General features: G+C 37.2%; 2 protein-coding genes across 5 annotated transcripts in view; one reads left to right on the top strand and one right to left on the bottom strand.

The window, feature by feature from the left end:
* The window catches only part of SACS (sacsin molecular chaperone), a 98,819-nt gene extending 84,286 nt beyond the window's left edge, over positions 1-14,533 (top strand). For all 4 annotated transcript variants that reach the window (XM_017514726.2, XM_017514722.2, XM_017514723.2 and 1 more), the window contains one exon: positions 1,683-14,533. In XM_017514726.2, the coding sequence (XP_017370215.1) occupies positions 1,683-13,237 (11,555 nt within the window). In that variant the 3' untranslated portion in view covers positions 13,238-14,533. The remainder of the gene's footprint in view (positions 1-1,682) is intronic.
* Positions 14,534-18,191: 3,658 nt separating this feature from the next.
* The window catches only part of LOC108293392 (gamma-sarcoglycan), a gene marked incomplete at its 5' end in the record, with an annotated part of 47,199 nt that continues 46,399 nt past the window's right edge, over positions 18,192-18,991 (bottom strand). Inside the window, one exon of the mRNA XM_017514727.2 lies at positions 18,192-18,982. Within this exon, the coding sequence (XP_017370216.2) occupies positions 18,809-18,982 (174 nt within the window). The remainder of the gene's footprint in view (positions 18,983-18,991) is intronic.

The raw sequence follows: 18,991 nt of genomic DNA, 5'->3' as shown, positions 1-18,991 counted from the left end.
TTTTTTTTTTTTTTTTTTTGAGAGGAAGTGTTGCTCTGTCACCCATGCTGGATTGCAGTGGTGCCATCTTGGCTCACCGCAACTTCCGCCTCCTGAATTCAAGCACTTCTCTGCCCCAGCCTCCCAAGTAGCTGGGATTACAGACACCTGCCTCTACGCCCAGCCAATTTTTTTGTATTCTTGTAGAGACGGGGTTTCACTGCCTTGGCCAGGTTGGTCTTGAACTCCTGACCTCGTGCTCTATGTGCCTTGGCCTCACAAAGTTCTTGGGATTAGAGGCGTGAGCCACCACACGCAGCCACTCTTTTAAGAGTCTAGAAGTGATATGTACATAGGGAGAAAATTGAATGTTAGTATCTATACAAGATTGAATTTGAGGTGTTTTTTATTTCTCTGGGAAAAACATACCTGTAGATGTATAGTGTTATTTTTTCATTTTGTTCCTACTGATAGTATAAATGTTATACTCAGAAATGCTACTAAATTCACTTCAAAAGAAAATGTTAATTTCTTGACCAGTGGTTAAAATTAGTAAAAACTGCCCCCACAACCCAAGCAAATATCTTCTTAGTGTTCTAGTTTATCAGACATCCAAAAGTGGAGCTGCTCTGATGCCTTCACAGTACTGCCCTACGTGCTCCCTTTGTTGCTTCCAAATTATTTAATGCAAAAATCCCAGGGCTCTGAAGAGCACACTTTAATAATAAGTAGCTACGTAAAGGGTACTTTGGAAAAGTTACAAATATGCTGTATATTTGAGCATAAATATAGAGCAGTCTTTAGATTAGAATCTCATTCCCATTATTTTTCCAGATGAGAGAATTCAAGTCCCAGAAAGATGAAATGACACTTAAATTAGACATCTGTTTAGTTGTTGAAAGGAAACCACGTAAGTCTCATTGCTGTCTCAGCTTCAGAAAGCGCGGGTCAACTGTAGCTGACATTCCAGCCTCTGTGCTCTGACTTCGTGCCCTTGGGTCATGCAGCTGTGTGGCTTCTGGAAACTTGAAGTTAACACAAAATGTCCTTCATACAGGTTGGGTGTCCCTAACTCAAAAATCTGAAACGCCGAATGTTCCAAAATCTAAAACAAGTATCTACATGACACTCAAAAGAAGTGCTCATTGGAGCATTTTGGATTTCAGATTTTTGGATTTAGAGTACTCAACTAGTAAGTACAATGTAAATATTCCAAAGTCCAAAAGAGTCAAAAATCCAAAACATTTCTGGTCACAAGCATTCAGATAAGGGATACTTGGCGTTTATTGGGTTTGCTTATCAATTTTTACCTTTCAATGAGAAGGTTCTTATATAAGTTTTATCCACATTTTTCCTTGCTGCTTTTATCTGTGAAAAAATAAGCACTAAACATTGTTTTCCATGTTGATTTCATTTGCAGAACATTATAGAATACTTTAAAAAACACATTTAATTGCATTTTATATATTTAAAATAAGCATTTTCCAGGCAGAATTATTTCTTCACAGTTTATTGTAAATATGGATTTGTATATAGATTTCCTATCACTATTATTTAAAAAATTATTTTGGCCCAGTTTTGCTGAATTTTTACATGTACTTAAAACTCTTAGAAAACTTTCCAGTACTATCTTATTTGTGAGAATAGAAAGCTATTACAGTAGAATTTTATGTATTTATAACATTTCTGTGTATGATTTACAGGAAGACCATGTACTCAGCTGCAGCTTCTAAATCCAGAACGATTTGCACGTCTTATCAAAGAAGTAATGAATACATTCTGGCCTGGCAGAGAGTTGATCGTTCAATGGTATCCATTTGATGAAAACAGAAATCACCCAACTGTTTCATGGCTTAAGATGGTTTGGAAGAATCTTTATATACATTTTTCTGAGGATTTGACTTTATTTGATGAGATGCCACTTATCCCCAGAACTATACTAGAGGAAGGTCAGGCATGTGTGGAACTCATTAGACTCAGGATTCCATCATTAGTCATTTTAGACGATGAATCTGAAGCACAGCTTCCAGAATTTTTAGCAGACATTGTACAAAAACTTGGAGGGATTGTCCTTAAAAAATTAGATGCATCTATACAGCATCCACTTATTAAAAAATACATTCATTCGCCATTACCAAGTGCTATTTTGCAGATAATGGAGAAGATGCCATTGCAGAAACTGTGTAATCAAATAACTTCACTACTTCCAACACACAAAGATGCCCTGAGGAAGTTCTTGGCTAGTTTAACTGATAGCAGTGAGAAAGAGAAAAGAATAATTCAAGAATTGGCAATATTCAAACGCATTAACCATTCTTCTGGTCAGGGAATTTCTTCTTATACAAAATTGAAAGGTTGTAAAGTCTTACACCATACTGCCAAACTCCCAGCAGATCTGCGACTTTCTATTTCAGTAATAGACAGTAGTGATGAAGCTACTATTCGCTTGGCAAACATGTTGAAAATAGACCAATTAAAGACCACTAGCTGCTTAAAGCTTCTTTTAAAAGATATTGAAAATGCATTTTATTCACATGAAGAGGTAACACAGCTTATGTTATGGATCCTTGAGAATCTGTCTTCCCTTAAAAATGAAAATCCAAATGTGCTTGAGTGGTTAACGCCATTAAAATTCATCCAGATTTCACAGGAACAGATGGTATCAGCTGGCGAACTCTTTGACCCTGATATAGAAATACTAAAGGATCTATTTTATAATGAAGAAGGAACTTATTTCCCACCCTCAGTTTTTACCTCACCAGATATTCTTCATTCTTTAAGACAGATTGGTTTAAAAAATGAAGCCAGTCTTAAAGAGAAGGATGTTGTGCAAGTGGCAAAAAAAATTGAAGCCTTACAGGTCAGTTCTTGTCCAGATCAGGATGTTCTCCTGAAGAAAGCCAAAACCCTCCTACTGGTTTTAAATAAGAATCACACACTGTTGCAATCATCTGAAGGAAAGATGACATTAAAGAAAATAAAATGGGTTCCAGCCTGCAAGGAAAGGCCTCCAAATTATCCAGGCTCTTTAGTTTGGAAAGGAGATCTCTGTAATCTCTGTGCACCACCAGATATGTGTGACGTAGGCCATGCAATTCTTATTGGTTCCTCACTTCCTCTTGTTGAAAGTATCCATGTAAACCTGGAAAAAGCATTAGGGATTTTCACAAAACCTAGCATTAGTGCTGTCTTAAAACACTTTAAAATTGTTGTTGATTGGTATACTTCAAAAACTTTTAGTGATGAAGACTACTATCAATTCCAGCATATTTTGCTTGAAATTTATGGATTCATGCATGATCATCTAAATGAAGGGAAAGATTCTTTCAAAGCCTTAAAATTTCCATGGGTTTGGACTGGCAAAAAATTTTGTCCACTTTCCCAAGCTGTGATTAAACCAATCCATGATCTTGACCTTCAGCCTTATTTGCATAATGTACCTAAAACCATGGCAAAATTCCACCAACTATTTAAGGTCTGTGGTTCAATAGAGGAGTTGACATCAGATCACATTTCCATGGTTATTCAGAAGATATATCTCAAAAGTGACCAAGATCTCAGTGAACAAGAAAGCAAGCAAAATCTTCATCTTATGTTGAATATTATCAGATGGCTCTATAGCAATCAGATTCCAGCAAGCCCCAACACACCAGTTCCTATACATCATAGCAAAAATCCTTCTAAACTTATCATGAAGCCAATTCACGAATGCTGTTATTGTGACATTAAAGTTGACGACCTTAATGACTTACTTGAAGATTCTGTGGAACCAATCATTTTGGTGCATGAGGACATACCCATGAAAACTGCAGAATGGCTAAAAGTTCCATGCCTTAGTACAAGACTGATAAATCCTGAAAACATGGGATTTGAGCAGTCAGGACAAAGAGAGCCACTTACTGTAAGAATTAAAAATATTCTGGAAGAATACCCTTCAGTATCAGATATTTTTAAAGAACTACTTCAAAATGCTGATGATGCAAATGCAACAGAATGCAGTTTCTTGATTGACATGAGAAGAAATATGGACATAAGAGAGAATCTCCTAGACCCAGGGATGGCAGCTTGTCATGGACCTGCTTTGTGGTCATTCAATAATTCTCAATTCTCAGATTCAGATTTTGTGAACATAACTAGGTTAGGAGAATCTTTAAAAAGAGGAGAAGTTGACAAAGTTGGAAAATTTGGTCTTGGATTTAATTCCGTGTACCATATCACTGACATTCCCATCATTATGAGTCGGGAATTTATGATAATGTTCGATCCAAACATAAACCATATCAGTAAACACATTAAAGACAAATCCAATCCTGGGATAAAAATTAATTGGAGTAAACAACAGAAAAGACTTAGGAAGTTTCCTAATCAGTTCAAACCATTTATAGATGTTTTTGGCTGTCAGTTACCTTTGACTGTAGAAGCACCTTACAGCTATAATGGAACTCTTTTCCGACTGTCCTTTAGAACTCAACAGGAAGCAAAAGTGAGTGAAGTTAGTAGCACCTGCTATAATACAGCAGATATTTATTCTCTTGTGGATGAATTTAGTCTTTGTGGACACAGGCTTATCATTTTCACTCAGAGTGTAAACTCAATGTATTTGAAGTATTTGAAAATTGAGGAAAGCAACCCCAGCTTAGCACAAGATACAGTAATAATTAAAAAAAAGTCCTGCTCTTCCAAAGCATTGAACACACCTGTCTTAAGTGTTTTAAAAGAGGCTGCCAAGCTCATGAAGACTTGCAGCAGCAGTAATAAAAAGCTTCCCAGTGATGAACCAAAGTCATCTTGCATTCTTCAGATCACAGTGGAAGAATTTCACCATGTGTTCAGAAGGATTGCTGATTTACAGTCGCCACTTTTTAGAGGTCCAGATGATGACCCAGCTGCTCTGTTTGAAATGGCCAAGTCTGGCCAATCAAAAAAGCCATCAGATGAGTTGTCGCAAAAAACAGTAGAGTGTACCACGTGGCTTCTGTGTACTTGCATGGACACAGGAGAAGCTCTGAAGTTTTCCCTGAGTGAGAGTGGAAGAAGACTTGGACTGGTTCCATGTGGGGCAGTAGGAGTTCTGCTGTCAGAAATCCAGGACCAGAAGTGGACTGTGAAACCACACATTGGGGAGGTGTTTTGCTATTTGCCTTTACGAATAAAAACAGGCTTGCCAGTTCACATCAATGGGTGCTTTGCTGTTACTTCAAATAGGAAAGAAATCTGGAAGACAGATACAAAAGGACGGTGGAATACCACGTTCATGAGACATGTTATTGTTAAAGCTTACTTACAGGCACTGAGTGTCTTACGGGACCTGGCCACTAGTGGGGAGCTAATGGATTATACTTACTATGCAGTGTGGCCCGATCCTGATTTAGTTCATGATGATTTTTCTGTAATTTGCCAAGGATTTTATGAAGATATAGCTCACGGAAAAGGGAAAGAATTGACCAGAGTCTTCTCTGATGGATCTACTTGGGTTTCCATGAAGAATGTAAGATTTCTAGATGACGCTATACTTAAAAGAAGAGATGTTGGTTCAGCAGCCTTCAAGATATTTTTGAAATACCTCAAGAAGACTGGGTCCAAAAACCTTTGTGCTGTTGAACTTCCTTCTTCAGTAAAATTAGGATTTGAAGAAGCTGGCTGTAAACAGATACTACTTGAAAACACATATTCAGAGAGACAGTTTTTTTCTGAAGTTTTTTTTCCAAATATTCAAGAAATTGAAGCAGAACTTAGAGATCCTTTAATGATTTTTGTTCTAAATGAAAAAGTTGATGAGTTCTCAGGAATTCTTCGTGTTACTCCATGTATTCCTTGTTCCTTGGAGGGGCATCCTTTGGTTTTGCCATCAAGATTGATCCACCCTGAAGGACGAGTTGCAAAGTTATTTGATATTAAAGATGGAAGATTCCCTTATGGTTCTACTCAGGATTATCTCAATCCTATTATTTTAATTAAACTAGTTCAGTTAGGTATGGCAAAAGATGATATTTTATGGGATGACATGCTAGAACGTGCAGAGTCAGTAGCTGAAATTAATAAAAGTGATCATGTTGCTGCATGCCTAAGAAGTAGTATCCTATTGAGTCTTATTGATGAGAAACTAAAAATAAGGGATCCTAGAGCAAAGGACTTTGCTGCAAAATATCAAACAATCCCCTTCCTTCCATTTCTGACAAAACCAGCAGGTTTTTCTTTGGACTGGAAAGGTAACAGTTTTAAGCCTGAAACCATGTTTGCAGCAACTGACCTTTATACAGCTGAACATCAAGATATAGTTTGTCTTTTGCAACCAATTCTAAATGAAAATTCCCATTCCTTTAGAGGTTGTGGTTCAGTGTCATTGGCTGTTAAAGAGTTTTTGGGATTACTTAAGAAGCCAACAGTTGATCTGGTTATAAACCAATTAAAAGAAGTTGCAAAATCAGTTGATGATGGAATTACACTGTATCAGGAGAATATCACCAATGCTTGCTACAAATACCTTCATGAAGCCATGATGCAAAATGAAATCACTAAGATATCAATTATTGATAAGTTAAAACCCTTTAGCTTCATTCTAGTTGAGAATGCATATGTTGACTCAGAAAAAGTTTCTTTTCATTTAAATTTTGAGGCGGCACCATACCTTTATCAGTTGCCTAATAAATATAAAAATAATTTCCGTGAACTTTTTGAAAATGCGGGTGTGAGGCAGTCATTCACTGTTGAAGATTTTGCTCTTGTTTTGGAATCTATTGATCAAGAAAGAGGAACAAAGCAAATAACAGAAGAGAATTTTCAGCTTTGTCGACGAATAATCAGTGAAGGAATATGGAGCCTTATTAGAGAAAAGAAACAAGAATTTTGTGAGAAAAATTATGGCAAGATATTATTGCCAGATACTAATCTTATGCTTCTCCCTGCTAAATCATTATGTTACAATGATTGCCCTTGGATAAAAGTAAAGGATACCACTGTAAAATATTGTCATGCTGATATACCCAGGGAAGTAGCAGTAAAACTAGGAGCAGTCCCAAAGCGACACAAAGCCTTAGAAAGATATGCATCCAATGTCTGTTTTACAACACTTGGCACAGAATTTGGACAGAAAGAAAAATTGACCAGCAGAATTAAGAGCATCCTTAATGCATATCCTTCTGAAAAGGAAATGCTGAAAGAGCTTCTTCAGAATGCTGATGATGCAAAGGCGACAGAAATATGTTTTGTGTTTGATCCTAGACAGCATCCAGTTGATAGAATATTTGATGATAAGTGGGCCCCACTGCAAGGGCCAGCACTTTGTGTGTACAACAACCAGCCATTTACAGAAGATGATGTTAGAGGAATCCAGAATCTTGGAAAAGGCACGAAAGAAGGAAATCCTTATAAAACTGGACAATATGGAATAGGATTCAATTCTGTGTATCATATCACAGACTGCCCATCTTTTATTTCTGGCAATGACATCCTGTGTATTTTTGATCCTCATGCCAGATATGCACCAGGGGCTACATCCATTAGTCCTGGACGTATGTTTAGAGATTTGGATGCAGATTTTAGGACACAATTCTCGGATGTTCTGGATCTTTATCTGGGAACCCACTTTAAACTGGATAATTGCACAATGTTCAGATTTCCTCTTCGTAATGCAGAAATGGCAAAAGTTTCAGAAATTTCGTCTGTTCCAGCATCAGACAGAATGGTCCAGAATCTTTTGGACAAATTGCGCTCAGATGGGGCAGAACTTCTAATGTTTCTTAATCACATGGAAAAAATTTCTATTTGTGAAATAGATAAAAGTACTGGAGCTCTAAATGTGCTGTATTCAGTAAAGGGCAAAATCACAGATGGAGACAGATTAAAAAGGAAACAATTTCATGCATCTGTAATTGATAGTGTTACTAAAAAGAGGCAGCTTAAAGACATACCAGTTCAACAGATAACATACACTATGGATACCGAGGACTCTGAAGGAAATCTTACTACGTGGCTAATTTGTAATAGATCAGGTTTTTCAAGTATGGACAAAGTATCTAAGAGTGTCATATCAGCTCACAAGAATCAAGATATTACTCTTTTCCCACGTGGTGGAGTAGCTGCTTGTATTACTCACAACTATAAAAAACCCCATAGGGCCTTCTGCTTTCTGCCTCTCTCTTTGGAGACTGGGCTGCCATTTCATGTGAATGGCCACTTTGCACTAGACTCAGCCAGAAGGAACCTGTGGCGTGATGATAATGGAGTTGGTGTTCGAAGTGACTGGAATAACAGTTTAATGACAGCATTAATAGCTCCTGCGTATGTTGAATTGCTAATACAGTTAAAAAAACGGTATTTCCCTGGTTCTGATCCAACATTATCAGTTTTACAGAACACCCCTATTCATGTTGTAAAGGACACTTTAAAGAAGTTTTTATCATTTTTCCCAGTTAACCGTCTTGATCTACAGCCAGATTTATATTGTCTAGTGAAAGCACTTTACAGTTGCATTCACGAAGACATGAAACGTCTTTTGCCTGTTGTGCGAGCTCCAAATATTGATGGCTCTGACTTGCACTCTGCAGTTATAATTACTTGGATCAATATGTCTACTTCAAGTAAAACTAGACCATTTTTTGACAATTTACTACAGGATGAATTACAACACCTTAAAAATGCAGATTATAATATCACCACACGGAAAACAGTGGCAGAGAATGTCTATAGACTGAAACATCTCCTTTTAGAAATTGGTTTCAACTTGGTTTATAACTGTGATGAAACTGCTAATCTTTACCACTGTCTTATAGATGCAGATATTCCTGTCAGCTATGTGACCCCTGCTGATATCAGATCTTTTTTAATGACATTTTCCTCTCCTGATACTAATTGCCATATTGGGAAGCTACCTTGTCGTCTCCAGCAGACTAATCTAAAACTTTTTCATAGTTTAAAACTTTTAGTTGATTATTGTTTTAAAGATGCAGAAGAAAATGAGATTGAAGTTGAGGGACTGCCCCTTCTCATTACACTGGACAGTGTTTTGCAAACTTTTGATGCAAAGCGACCCAAGTTTCTGACAACATACCATGAATTGATTCCATCCCGCAAAGACTTGTTTATGAATACATTATATTTGAAATATAGTAATATTTTATTGAACTGTAAAGTTGCAAAAGTGTTTGACATTTCCAGCTTTGCTGATTTGTTATCCTCTGTGTTGCCTCGAGAATATAAGACCAAAAGTTGCACAAAGTGGAAAGACAATTTTGCAAGTGAGTCTTGGCTTAAGAATGCATGGCATTTTATCAGCGAGTCTGTAAGTGTGAAAGAAGATCAGGAAGAAACAAAACCAAAATTTGACGTTGTTGTTGATACTCTAAAAGACTGGGCATTGCTTCCAGGAACAAAGTTTACTGTTTCAGCCAACCAGCTTGTGGTTCCTGAAGGAGATGTTCTGCTTCCTCTCAGCCTTATGCACATTGCAGTTTTCCCAAATGCCCAGAGTGATAAAGTTTTTCATGCTCTAATGAAAGCTGGCTGTATTCAGCTTGCTTTGAACAAAATCTCTTCCAAAGACAGCACATTTGTTCCTCTGTTGTCATGTCACACAGCAAATATAGAGAGCCCCACAAGCATTTTGAAGGCTCTACATTATATGGTCCAAACATCAACATTTAGAACGGAAAAATTAGTAGAAAATGACTTTGAAGCACTTTTGATGTATTTCAACTGCAATTTGAATCATTTGATGTCCCAAGATGACATAAGAATTTTAAAGTCACTTCCATGCTATAAATCCATCAGTGGCCGCTATGTGAGCATTGCAAAATTTGGAACATGCTACGTACTTACAAAAAGCATCCCTTCAGCTGAAGTGGAAAAATGGACACAGTCATCATCATCTGCATTTCTTGAAGAAAAAATACACTTAAAAGAATTATATGAGGTGATTGGTTGTGTACCTGTAGATGATCTTGAGGTATATTTGAAACACCTCTTACCAAAAATTGAAAATCTCTCTTATGATGCAAAATTGGAGCACTTGATCTATCTTAAGAATAGATTATCAAGTGCTGAGGAATTATCAGAGATTAAGGAACAACTTTTTGAAAAACTGGAAAGTTTATTGATAATCCATGATGCTAACAGTAGACTAAAGCAAGCAAAGCAGTTCTATGATAGAACTGTGAGAGTTTTTGAAGTTATGCTTCCTGAAAAATTGTTTATTCCTAAAGATTTCTTTAAGAAATTGGAACAACTTATAAAACCCAAAAATCATGTTACATTTATGACATCCTGGGTGGAATTCTTAAGAAATATTGGACTAAAATATATACTTTCTCAGCAGCAGTTGTTACAATTTGCTAAGGAAATCAGTGTGAGGGCTAATACAGAAAATTGGTCCAAAGAAACTTTGCAAAATACAGTTGATATCCTTCTCCATCATATATTCCAAGAACGAGTGGATCTGTTATCTGGAAATTTTCTGAAAGAACTGTCTTTAATACCATTCTTATGTCCTGAGCGGGCCCCCGCAGAATTCATTAGATTTCATCCTCAATATCAAGAGGTAAATGGAACACTTCCTCTTATAAAGTTCAATGGAGCACAGGTAAATCCAAAATTCAAGCAATGTGATGTACTCCAGCTGTTATGGACATCCTGCCCTATTCTTCCAGAGAAAGCTACACCCTTGAGCATCAAAGAACAGGAAGGTAGCGATCTTGGTCCACAAGAACAACTTGAACAAGTTTTAAATATGCTTAACGTTAACCTGGATCCTCCTCTTGATAAGGTCATCAATAACTGCAGAAACATATGCAACATAACAACTTTGGATGAAGAAATGGTAAAAACTAGAGCAAAAGTTTTAAGGAGCATATATGAATTCCTTAGTGCAGAAAAAAGAGAATTTCGTTTTCAATTGCGAGGAGTTGCTTTTGTGATGGTAGAAGATGGTTGGAAACTTCTGAAGCCTGAGGAGGTAGTGATAAACCTAGAATATGAGTCTGATTTTAAACCCTATTTGTACAAGCTACCTTTAGAACTTGGCACATTTCACCAGTTGTTCAAACATTTAGGTACTGAAGATATTATTTCAACTAAGCAGTATGTTGAAGTGTTGAGCCGTATATTTAAAAATTCTGAAGGTAAACAATTAGATCCTAATGAAATGCGTACAGTTAAGCGAGTAGTTTCTGGTCTGTTCAAGAGTCTACAGAATGATTCAGTCAAGGTGAGGGGTGATCTGGAGAATGTACGAGATCTTGCACTTTACCTCCCAAGCCAAGATGGTAGATTGGTAAAGTCAAGCATCTTAGTGTTTGATGATGCACCACATTATAAAAGTAGAATCCAGGGGAATATTGGTGTGCAAATGTTGGTTGATCTCAGCCAATGCTACTTAGGGAAGGACCATGGATTTCATACTAAGTTGATAATGCTCTTTCCTCAAAAACTTAGGCCTCGATTATTGAGCAGTATACTTGAAGAACAGTTAGATGAAGAGACCCCCAAAATTTGTCAGTTTGGAGCATTGTGTTCTCTACAAGGAAGATTGCAGCTACTCTTGTCTTCTGAACAGTTCATTACAGGACTAATTAGAATTATGAAGCATGAAAATGATAATGCTTTTCTGGCCAACGAAGAAAAAGCCATAAGACTTTGTAAAGCTTTAAGAGAAGGATTGAAAGTGTCCTGTTTTGAAAAGCTTCAAACAACATTAAGAGTGAAGGGTTTTAATCCTATTCCTCACAGCAGAAGTGAAACTTTTGCTTTTTTGAAACGATTTGGGAATGCAGTCATCCTACTCTACATTCAACATTCAGACAGTAAAGATATTAATTTCCTGTTAGCATTGGCAATGACTCTTAAGTCAGCAACTGACAATTTGATTTCTGATACTTCATATTTAATTGCTATGCTAGGATGCAATGATATTTACAGGATCGGTGAGAAACTTGACAGTTTAGGAGTGAAATATGACTCTTCAGAGCCGTCAAAACTGGAACTTCCAATGCCTGGTACACCAATTCCTGCTGAAATTCATTACACTCTTCTTATGGACCCAATGAATGTTTTCTACCCGGGAGAATACGTTGGGTACCTTGTTGATGCTGAAGGTGGTGATATCTATGGATCCTACCAGCCAACATACACATATGCAATTATCGTACAAGAAGTTGAAAGAGAAGATGCTGACAATTCTAGTTTTCTAGGAAAGATATATCAGATTGATATTGGTTATAGTGAATATAAAATAGTTAGCTCTCTTGATCTGTATAAGTTTTCAAGACCTGACGAAAGCTCTCAAAGCAGAGACAGTGCTCCTTCTACACCAACCAGCCCTACTGAGTTCCTTGCCCCTGGTCTGAGAAGCATTCCTCCTCTTTTCTCTGGTAGAGAGAGCCACAAAACTTCTTCAAAACATCAGTCTCCCAAAAAGCTTAAGGTTAATTCTTTACCAGAAATCTTAAAAGAAGTGACTTCTGTGGTGGAGCAAGCATGGAAGCTTCCGGAATCGGAACGAAAAAAGATTATTAGGCGGTTGTATTTGAAATGGCATCCTGACAAAAATCCAGAGAACCATGACATTGCCAATGAAGTTTTTAAACATTTGCAGAATGAAATCAACAGATTAGAAAAACAGACTTTTCTAGATCAAAATGCAGACAGGGCCTCCAGACGAACGTTTTCAACCTCAGCATCCCGATTTCAGTCAGACAAGTACTCATTTCAGAGATTCTATACTTCATGGAATCAAGAAGCAACGAGCCATAAATCTGAAAGACAGCAGCAAAACAAAGAAAAATGCCCGCCTTCGGCTGGACAGACTTACTCTCAAAGATTCTTTGTTCCTCCCACTTTCAAGTCGGTTGGCAATCCAGTGGAAGCACGCAGATGGCTAAGACAAGCCAGAGCAAACTTTTCAGCTGCCAGGAATGACCTTCATAAAAATGCCAATGAGTGGGTGTGCTTTAAATGCTACCTTTCTACCAAGTTAGCTTTGATTGCAGCTGACTATGCTGTGAGGGGAAAGTCTGATAAAGATGTAAAACCAACTGCACTTGCTCAGAAAATAGAGGAATATAGTCAGCAACTTGAAGGATTGACAAATGATGTTCACACATTGGAAGCTTATGGTGTAGACAGTTTAAAAACAAGATATCCTGATTTGCTTCCTTTTCCTCAGATTCCAAATGACAGGTTCACTTCTGAGGTTGCTATGAGGGTGATGGAATGTACTGCCTGTATCATAATAAAACTTGAAAATTTTATACAACAGAAAGCGTGAAGGTATTTAAAGAAAAAAAAAGGTAGATCTTGAATGTGTTGTAGCACAAATACAAATTGCTGTACTTCATTAAGCTTCATTGCCAGTTAGCTAGGAATTGTGAAGCACATTGCAGATTGTTTTGGGAGGATTCTGGAGTTGTTAACGTGAGTACCAACAGAAAACCTTAACTGAATCTAAAACTATTTTGAAGATGGTGGTGAGCTGCAAAATAGCTAGATAGATTTGAATGACTGGTATGGCACATTATTGAACTGCACTTTATATAACCAAAGCTTAGCAGTTTGTTAGATAAGAGTCTATGTATGTCTCTGGTTAAGATGAAAAAATTTTATGTTTTTAACATGGTATTTTTGATGGAGCTAATGAAACACTGGACATATCATTGGTTTAAACATGTAAGGGGAATTAAGTCATTGTAGTTTGTCATTTTTTTAAGTAGATCCTCTTGGATGCATTATTTTCTTATCAGCTGGCTCTGATTATGAATTTGTTGCAATTTTATGTCACAGTCAGTGCATTTAAAAAATGGTACAGTATTTTGATCCTATTACTTGATTAAGAGTGTGAAGGTAGTACTCTTCAGAGTGCACTGAGTGCACTTTACATCTTTATTTAAATTTTTTTTTAACATCTTACGTTTACAGGCTTCCTGTTTCATGAAGATAGCAATGGAAAACTCAAAATGGTGGCAGTTCTTATTACCAGATGTTAGTATTGTTTCTGGAAACTGCTTGCCAGGACAACATTTATTAACTGTTAGAACACTCGCTTTATATTTGTGTGTACATATTTTCCACAAATGTCATAATTTATATAGTGTGGTTGAACAGGATGCAATCTTTTGTTGTCTAAAGGTGCTGCAGTTAAAAAAAACTTCTTTCAATATGGCACTTAGTGGAGTTTTTTTTTTCACTTTAAAAAACATTCAAAATTGTTGAAATCATCTACTAGTTTATAATTATCAGCTTATATTTCCCCATGAATGATTAGAACTGACATTTAGTTCATGTTTGTCTCACCATACTTGTTTACTTTAACATATTTCTTTTGCAGAATGTAAAAGAAAGGTAATGAAAATTAGTTTATGGGAGTGTACTGGCTGTAAATGATGCTAAATATATTTTATGCAATTAAGGGCTTACAGAAAATGTTAAAACATTTTTTATTTTTATTGGTAGTAGGAATGTTTGCACCTCCACATTGTATTGCTTCTGGATGTGAAATCATGTAATTATTTCTGCTGTTATATTAAGTGCCATACTTTTAATAAAGCAAAATGTACATATGAAATCATCATAATGGGTATTTCCTGAGAAATAGTTCACTGGAAATCAAACTTAACATCTTAATATTAAGTTTCAATGTGTGTGTTTATTGGAAATATTAGGAAAATATTTTCTTGTATATTTTCATGCTGGAATTTTAGCAGATTTCTAGGATTAATAGAATATAAAGTGCTTGTTATATAGTAGGTTTAGGTGCTCATTAATGTAGTTGAGTTTATGTCACCTTTTTAGAGAATCAGATTAGTTGATATATATGGCCTATATGTGTTTGGAAACAGATACATTAAATATTTTTTTTTCCCTGTAGGTAGAGGCTGACTTGATATTTTCCTTGCCTCAGTGGACAGCTGCGTAGCTAGGAGTAATTCACACTTTAGTACTGACAGATATGAGTTCTTCATCTTTACAGTTGAGGCACAAGTCTTCAAAGTTAGGCAGATGAGGGCTAAGAGTGCTCTCGGTTCTGGAGCTACCTGAATTCTGTATCTTCATCTTTATTTAAAGTACTTGCTACCTCGAAGCTCCAATTCAGCACTTAGATTTTATTGCTTTTGAGTATTAAAATTTACAAAGAAAACCTCGTTTGGCCTTGATGATAGTTGCTCAAGTTGGAGTTTTGTGATTTTTCCAGGCTTAAAAAACACCCACACAGGTTCGTAATCCCATATATGAAACCCTTAATGTGTCTCATAATTTTATTTTAGAAAGTGAATACAAGTATATATAACTTTTTAATGAAGTGCACCCACCAGGGTCAGGCTGTACCTGTAATCAAATGCATTAGTATTTCTGCAGTGAAGTCTATGAGGGTTCACACTAAATTGAATACATAGACCCGATAAATAGCCTTATGTAATTCGAGTCAGCTTTGCCACCAATAGTTTGCAGCAGACTTATATGAAAATTTTCACTTTTTGAAGCATTTTAGATTTTGGAATGGAGGTTAAGGAACTTTGGACCTGAACTATTTTGCTATTCTATGCTTCCCCCACCTTTACCATAGTTTGCTTTCTTTTAAAAAGACAATGGAAGCTGTCTACTGGCATGTGAATCAGCTGCTCCTGAGTAGAGCAGCATGCAGTCTAGGAAACGGATGGAGCGGCATCTGCACTCGAGAGCAGGCTCTCTGCTGCAGAGGCTCCAGGGACAGGGTGTCCCCAGCAGGATGGCTCAATTGTTCATGGTCTCTGTGAGGAAACAAGTGAAAAACTTGCACCACACAATTAGTTAACGGAGCCTAGAGTGCTGAGAGCTCAAAAATGATTTGGGCAAAATCTTAAAATAGTATTTAACAAAATGAAGAGGAGTTGTTCACAGGTCTGATTTTGGGATGAATGGGATTTACTTATTTCATTAGTTCCAGTTGACATTTTTGGTAGTTTAAATGTTTTGTAGATCTCAAGGATGACATTTATAGTGCTGGTAGAAAATAGCAATTATAGAGATATATTTGAAGCGGAATTTAGTATGCAAAGAAGACTGCTAAAGCCAAGTAAGAGGTGATGTTTCAAATCAAAGAAGGGGACACAAAGCTACATAAGCAGACACAACCTGAAAACCATTGTACACAGGATTCTGCCCTTTCAGAAGACCTTCTACCCTCATTCCCTGTTTTCCATAGGAGCAAAGACTTTACCTATTGGGTGACCTGGTGGGGTTGGCGGAGGGGAACCCAACACCACCTGGTGGGGTGGCTTGACTCTTTTAATGTGAATTTGGCTGCCTTCAGAGAAGGCATATGTCCATCCTCCTCATGTAGTGGCTATAGAAGTTGGGAACCTTTAGTTTTGCCTGTGTCTAAGAGTGGTTTGTGTTTTATTCAGCTGTGAAGTATTAGGAAGTCCATTTTGCTACAAACCAGCTATCTTTATTATTAAAGCATAATACTAGTAGAAGATTTTATCTTCATCTTTTTTACTGTATCTACTCAGTTTATAAATTGGGAAAGAAATAAGTGCTATTTTTAGATCCCTAATATAGAAACACTCAATAGTCTATAATCACATAGTATAATAGGAGTATCAGTCTAAATACCCTGTTATGTATGTTTATAATCATGACCTGATGCCTTCAATAAAAATTTAAATTACATTATGTAATATGTTTAAGGAGACAGATTTATGTAATCCATTTTAGAATATAACCCATCTAAAAGCTTTGATTCTAATGAAGGATAAATTTCTTATTCTGGAGAATGCATTTATCCATAACAACTTCTTTCAACATTATTCCATATAGCTAAGGATCAAAAAGAATAAAAGGTTCTGTTCTCCACACTTTCTAATTGACTACTTTTATTTACCTCACTTTATCATCTACGCACTATATTTTGGACATATACTATGAGAACCAAGCTAGTTTATAAATGTTTAGTGATCTTGTGTTTTATCAACTGGGCTTGAAGACATGTTTTGCACAAACAGAACAAAATACCAGGAACCATTTACTAGGACAATAGGAATGTCACAGTAAGAAAACAGTTTACTCAGGACTTAACTAAATGGAAAAGGTAAATACCAATTTCTAAGTAAAAACACCCAACCGCCTGTGAAATTGGAGGAGCATTACACTCAGTTGAGTTTGCTCTTAACTGCTTGGAAAGCACTGTATTTTTATTTTGAAATTTCAAGTGTTTATGCATTCTAGCAATTTAAACATCAGGGAGTTGTTATAAGCAGTCTACGCTGTTAACATATTAGTAAGCATTAGGAATAAAGAGCTGACTTATGTGCTTTCTCTTGATGCTGAGACTATGGAAAGTCAATTTGAACTTGTATTTATAGTTATTAATATGTCATGTCATTAGAAAGATGCAGTGCCACACCTGTTTGGAGATTCTTTTTATAATAAGTAAAACAAAAACACATCCCACCACTTTTTGTGGTAGAGGGCATTTTACAAAGTGAGTGGGTGGTCTACACAAAATGAACCTGTCTTCAGCGGTCAGTGTCCTGTTTGATAGCAACTTATACAGCCAATTGGCACGAAACATTTTCACGAGCTCTGAGTGTCTTATTTCTGTGAAGTTACATCTAGACTTTTGTCTCGTGTAGAGGAAAGAACCACAGACTAGCCCTTTGATCTTGGTAGAGACAAAAACCTCTTCGGGTTTCAGTTTCTTTGTCAAATAAGTATTATTCCATCTGTACAATTATCACACAGACAAGTGTTTTGGACACGGATAACACATGAAACCTTCAAAGTGAAAAGAGCTATGCAAATTTAGGGTTACCTTTTGGTTTCAGTAGTGACCATGTGACCTTGTGACTTGTTCTACTTGAGCCTTTGTCACCAGTAACTTGGGGAAAAATAATATGTACCTCAGAGATTTGTGAAGATGAAAAAAGTAAGACATTTCTTAAAGTGTGAAGTCTGGGGCCGGGCTTGGTGGCTCACGCCTGTAATCCCAGCACTTTGGGAGGCTGAGGCAGGCGTATCACTAGGTCAGGAGTTCACGACCAGCCTGGCCAACATAGTGAAGCCCTGTCTTTACTAAAAATATAAAAATTAGCCGGGCATGGTGGTGCGTGCCAGTAGTATCTGAGGCAGAATCACTTGAATGCGGGAGGCGGAGGTTGTGGTGAACCGAGATCACGCCACTGCACTCCATCCTGGGCAACAGAGTCAGACTCCATCTCAAAAAAAAAAAAAAAATGTGAAGTCTGAAAATGAGGTTGATTTTTATTGCGTATTGACTATATACAGAAAGTTTAATGTTGTGTAATGTATTCCTTTGACTACATCTTGAAAATCAGATCAACCCCAAATTTCCTTCAAAACATGAAAGTTTTCTTGTGAAAGCTGACATATTTGCATTAAACAGAAGGGCGGATGTTAGGTTTGAGTGCGACAAATGAAACACTGTATAGAACTTTGGGGCATTTTAGTACTGACCAAGGCTACTCTCATGGGGCATTAGATATCCACAGTGGAGCATCGTACATGAACTCCACACAGCAACTCAACACTGCCTTGTGTGCCCACACGGACAAGATGCGGGGAGGCGAGGCAGAGAGAAGTTGCAATTGTTTTGGTGAAAATTAGTCCAGTGGAAAAACACATTGCTTTTACATTTCTTCAACTTTTGTCTCACATCCACGCGCATTTTGAGATCATGTCGTTTTGTCCAAACACTTTCACTGGCACATTTTTTTTTCTTGAGTTCCTCTGGAAGCATTTACTTCCCATCCACACCACCTCAGTCTGTCACGATGTCCAGCTGCTCCCCGGGTGTGAGGATCTGGGGCCAGCACTGCACAGCTCACTGAGAGACAAAGGCGGCTCAGAGGCAGATGTGGCTGTTCTCCTGGCACGTGGTGCCCACGCCGGCCACAGACAGGTACAGCTTCCCATCTGGACACACACAGATTTCGTAGAGTCTCTGCGAGCTGCCAGAGGGACCCCACGTCCCCTGCACCAGCTTTGGTAGGCACACAGTTTCAGCATCAAGCACAAGCTGGTTGGG

The sequence above is a fragment of the Cebus imitator genome, unplaced genomic scaffold, assembly GCF_001604975.1.
Source record: "Cebus imitator isolate Cc_AM_T3 unplaced genomic scaffold, Cebus_imitator-1.0 Scaffold536, whole genome shotgun sequence".
Taxonomy (NCBI): domain Eukaryota; kingdom Metazoa; phylum Chordata; class Mammalia; order Primates; family Cebidae; genus Cebus; species Cebus imitator.
This window is presented reverse-complemented; position numbering and strand designations above follow the sequence as displayed.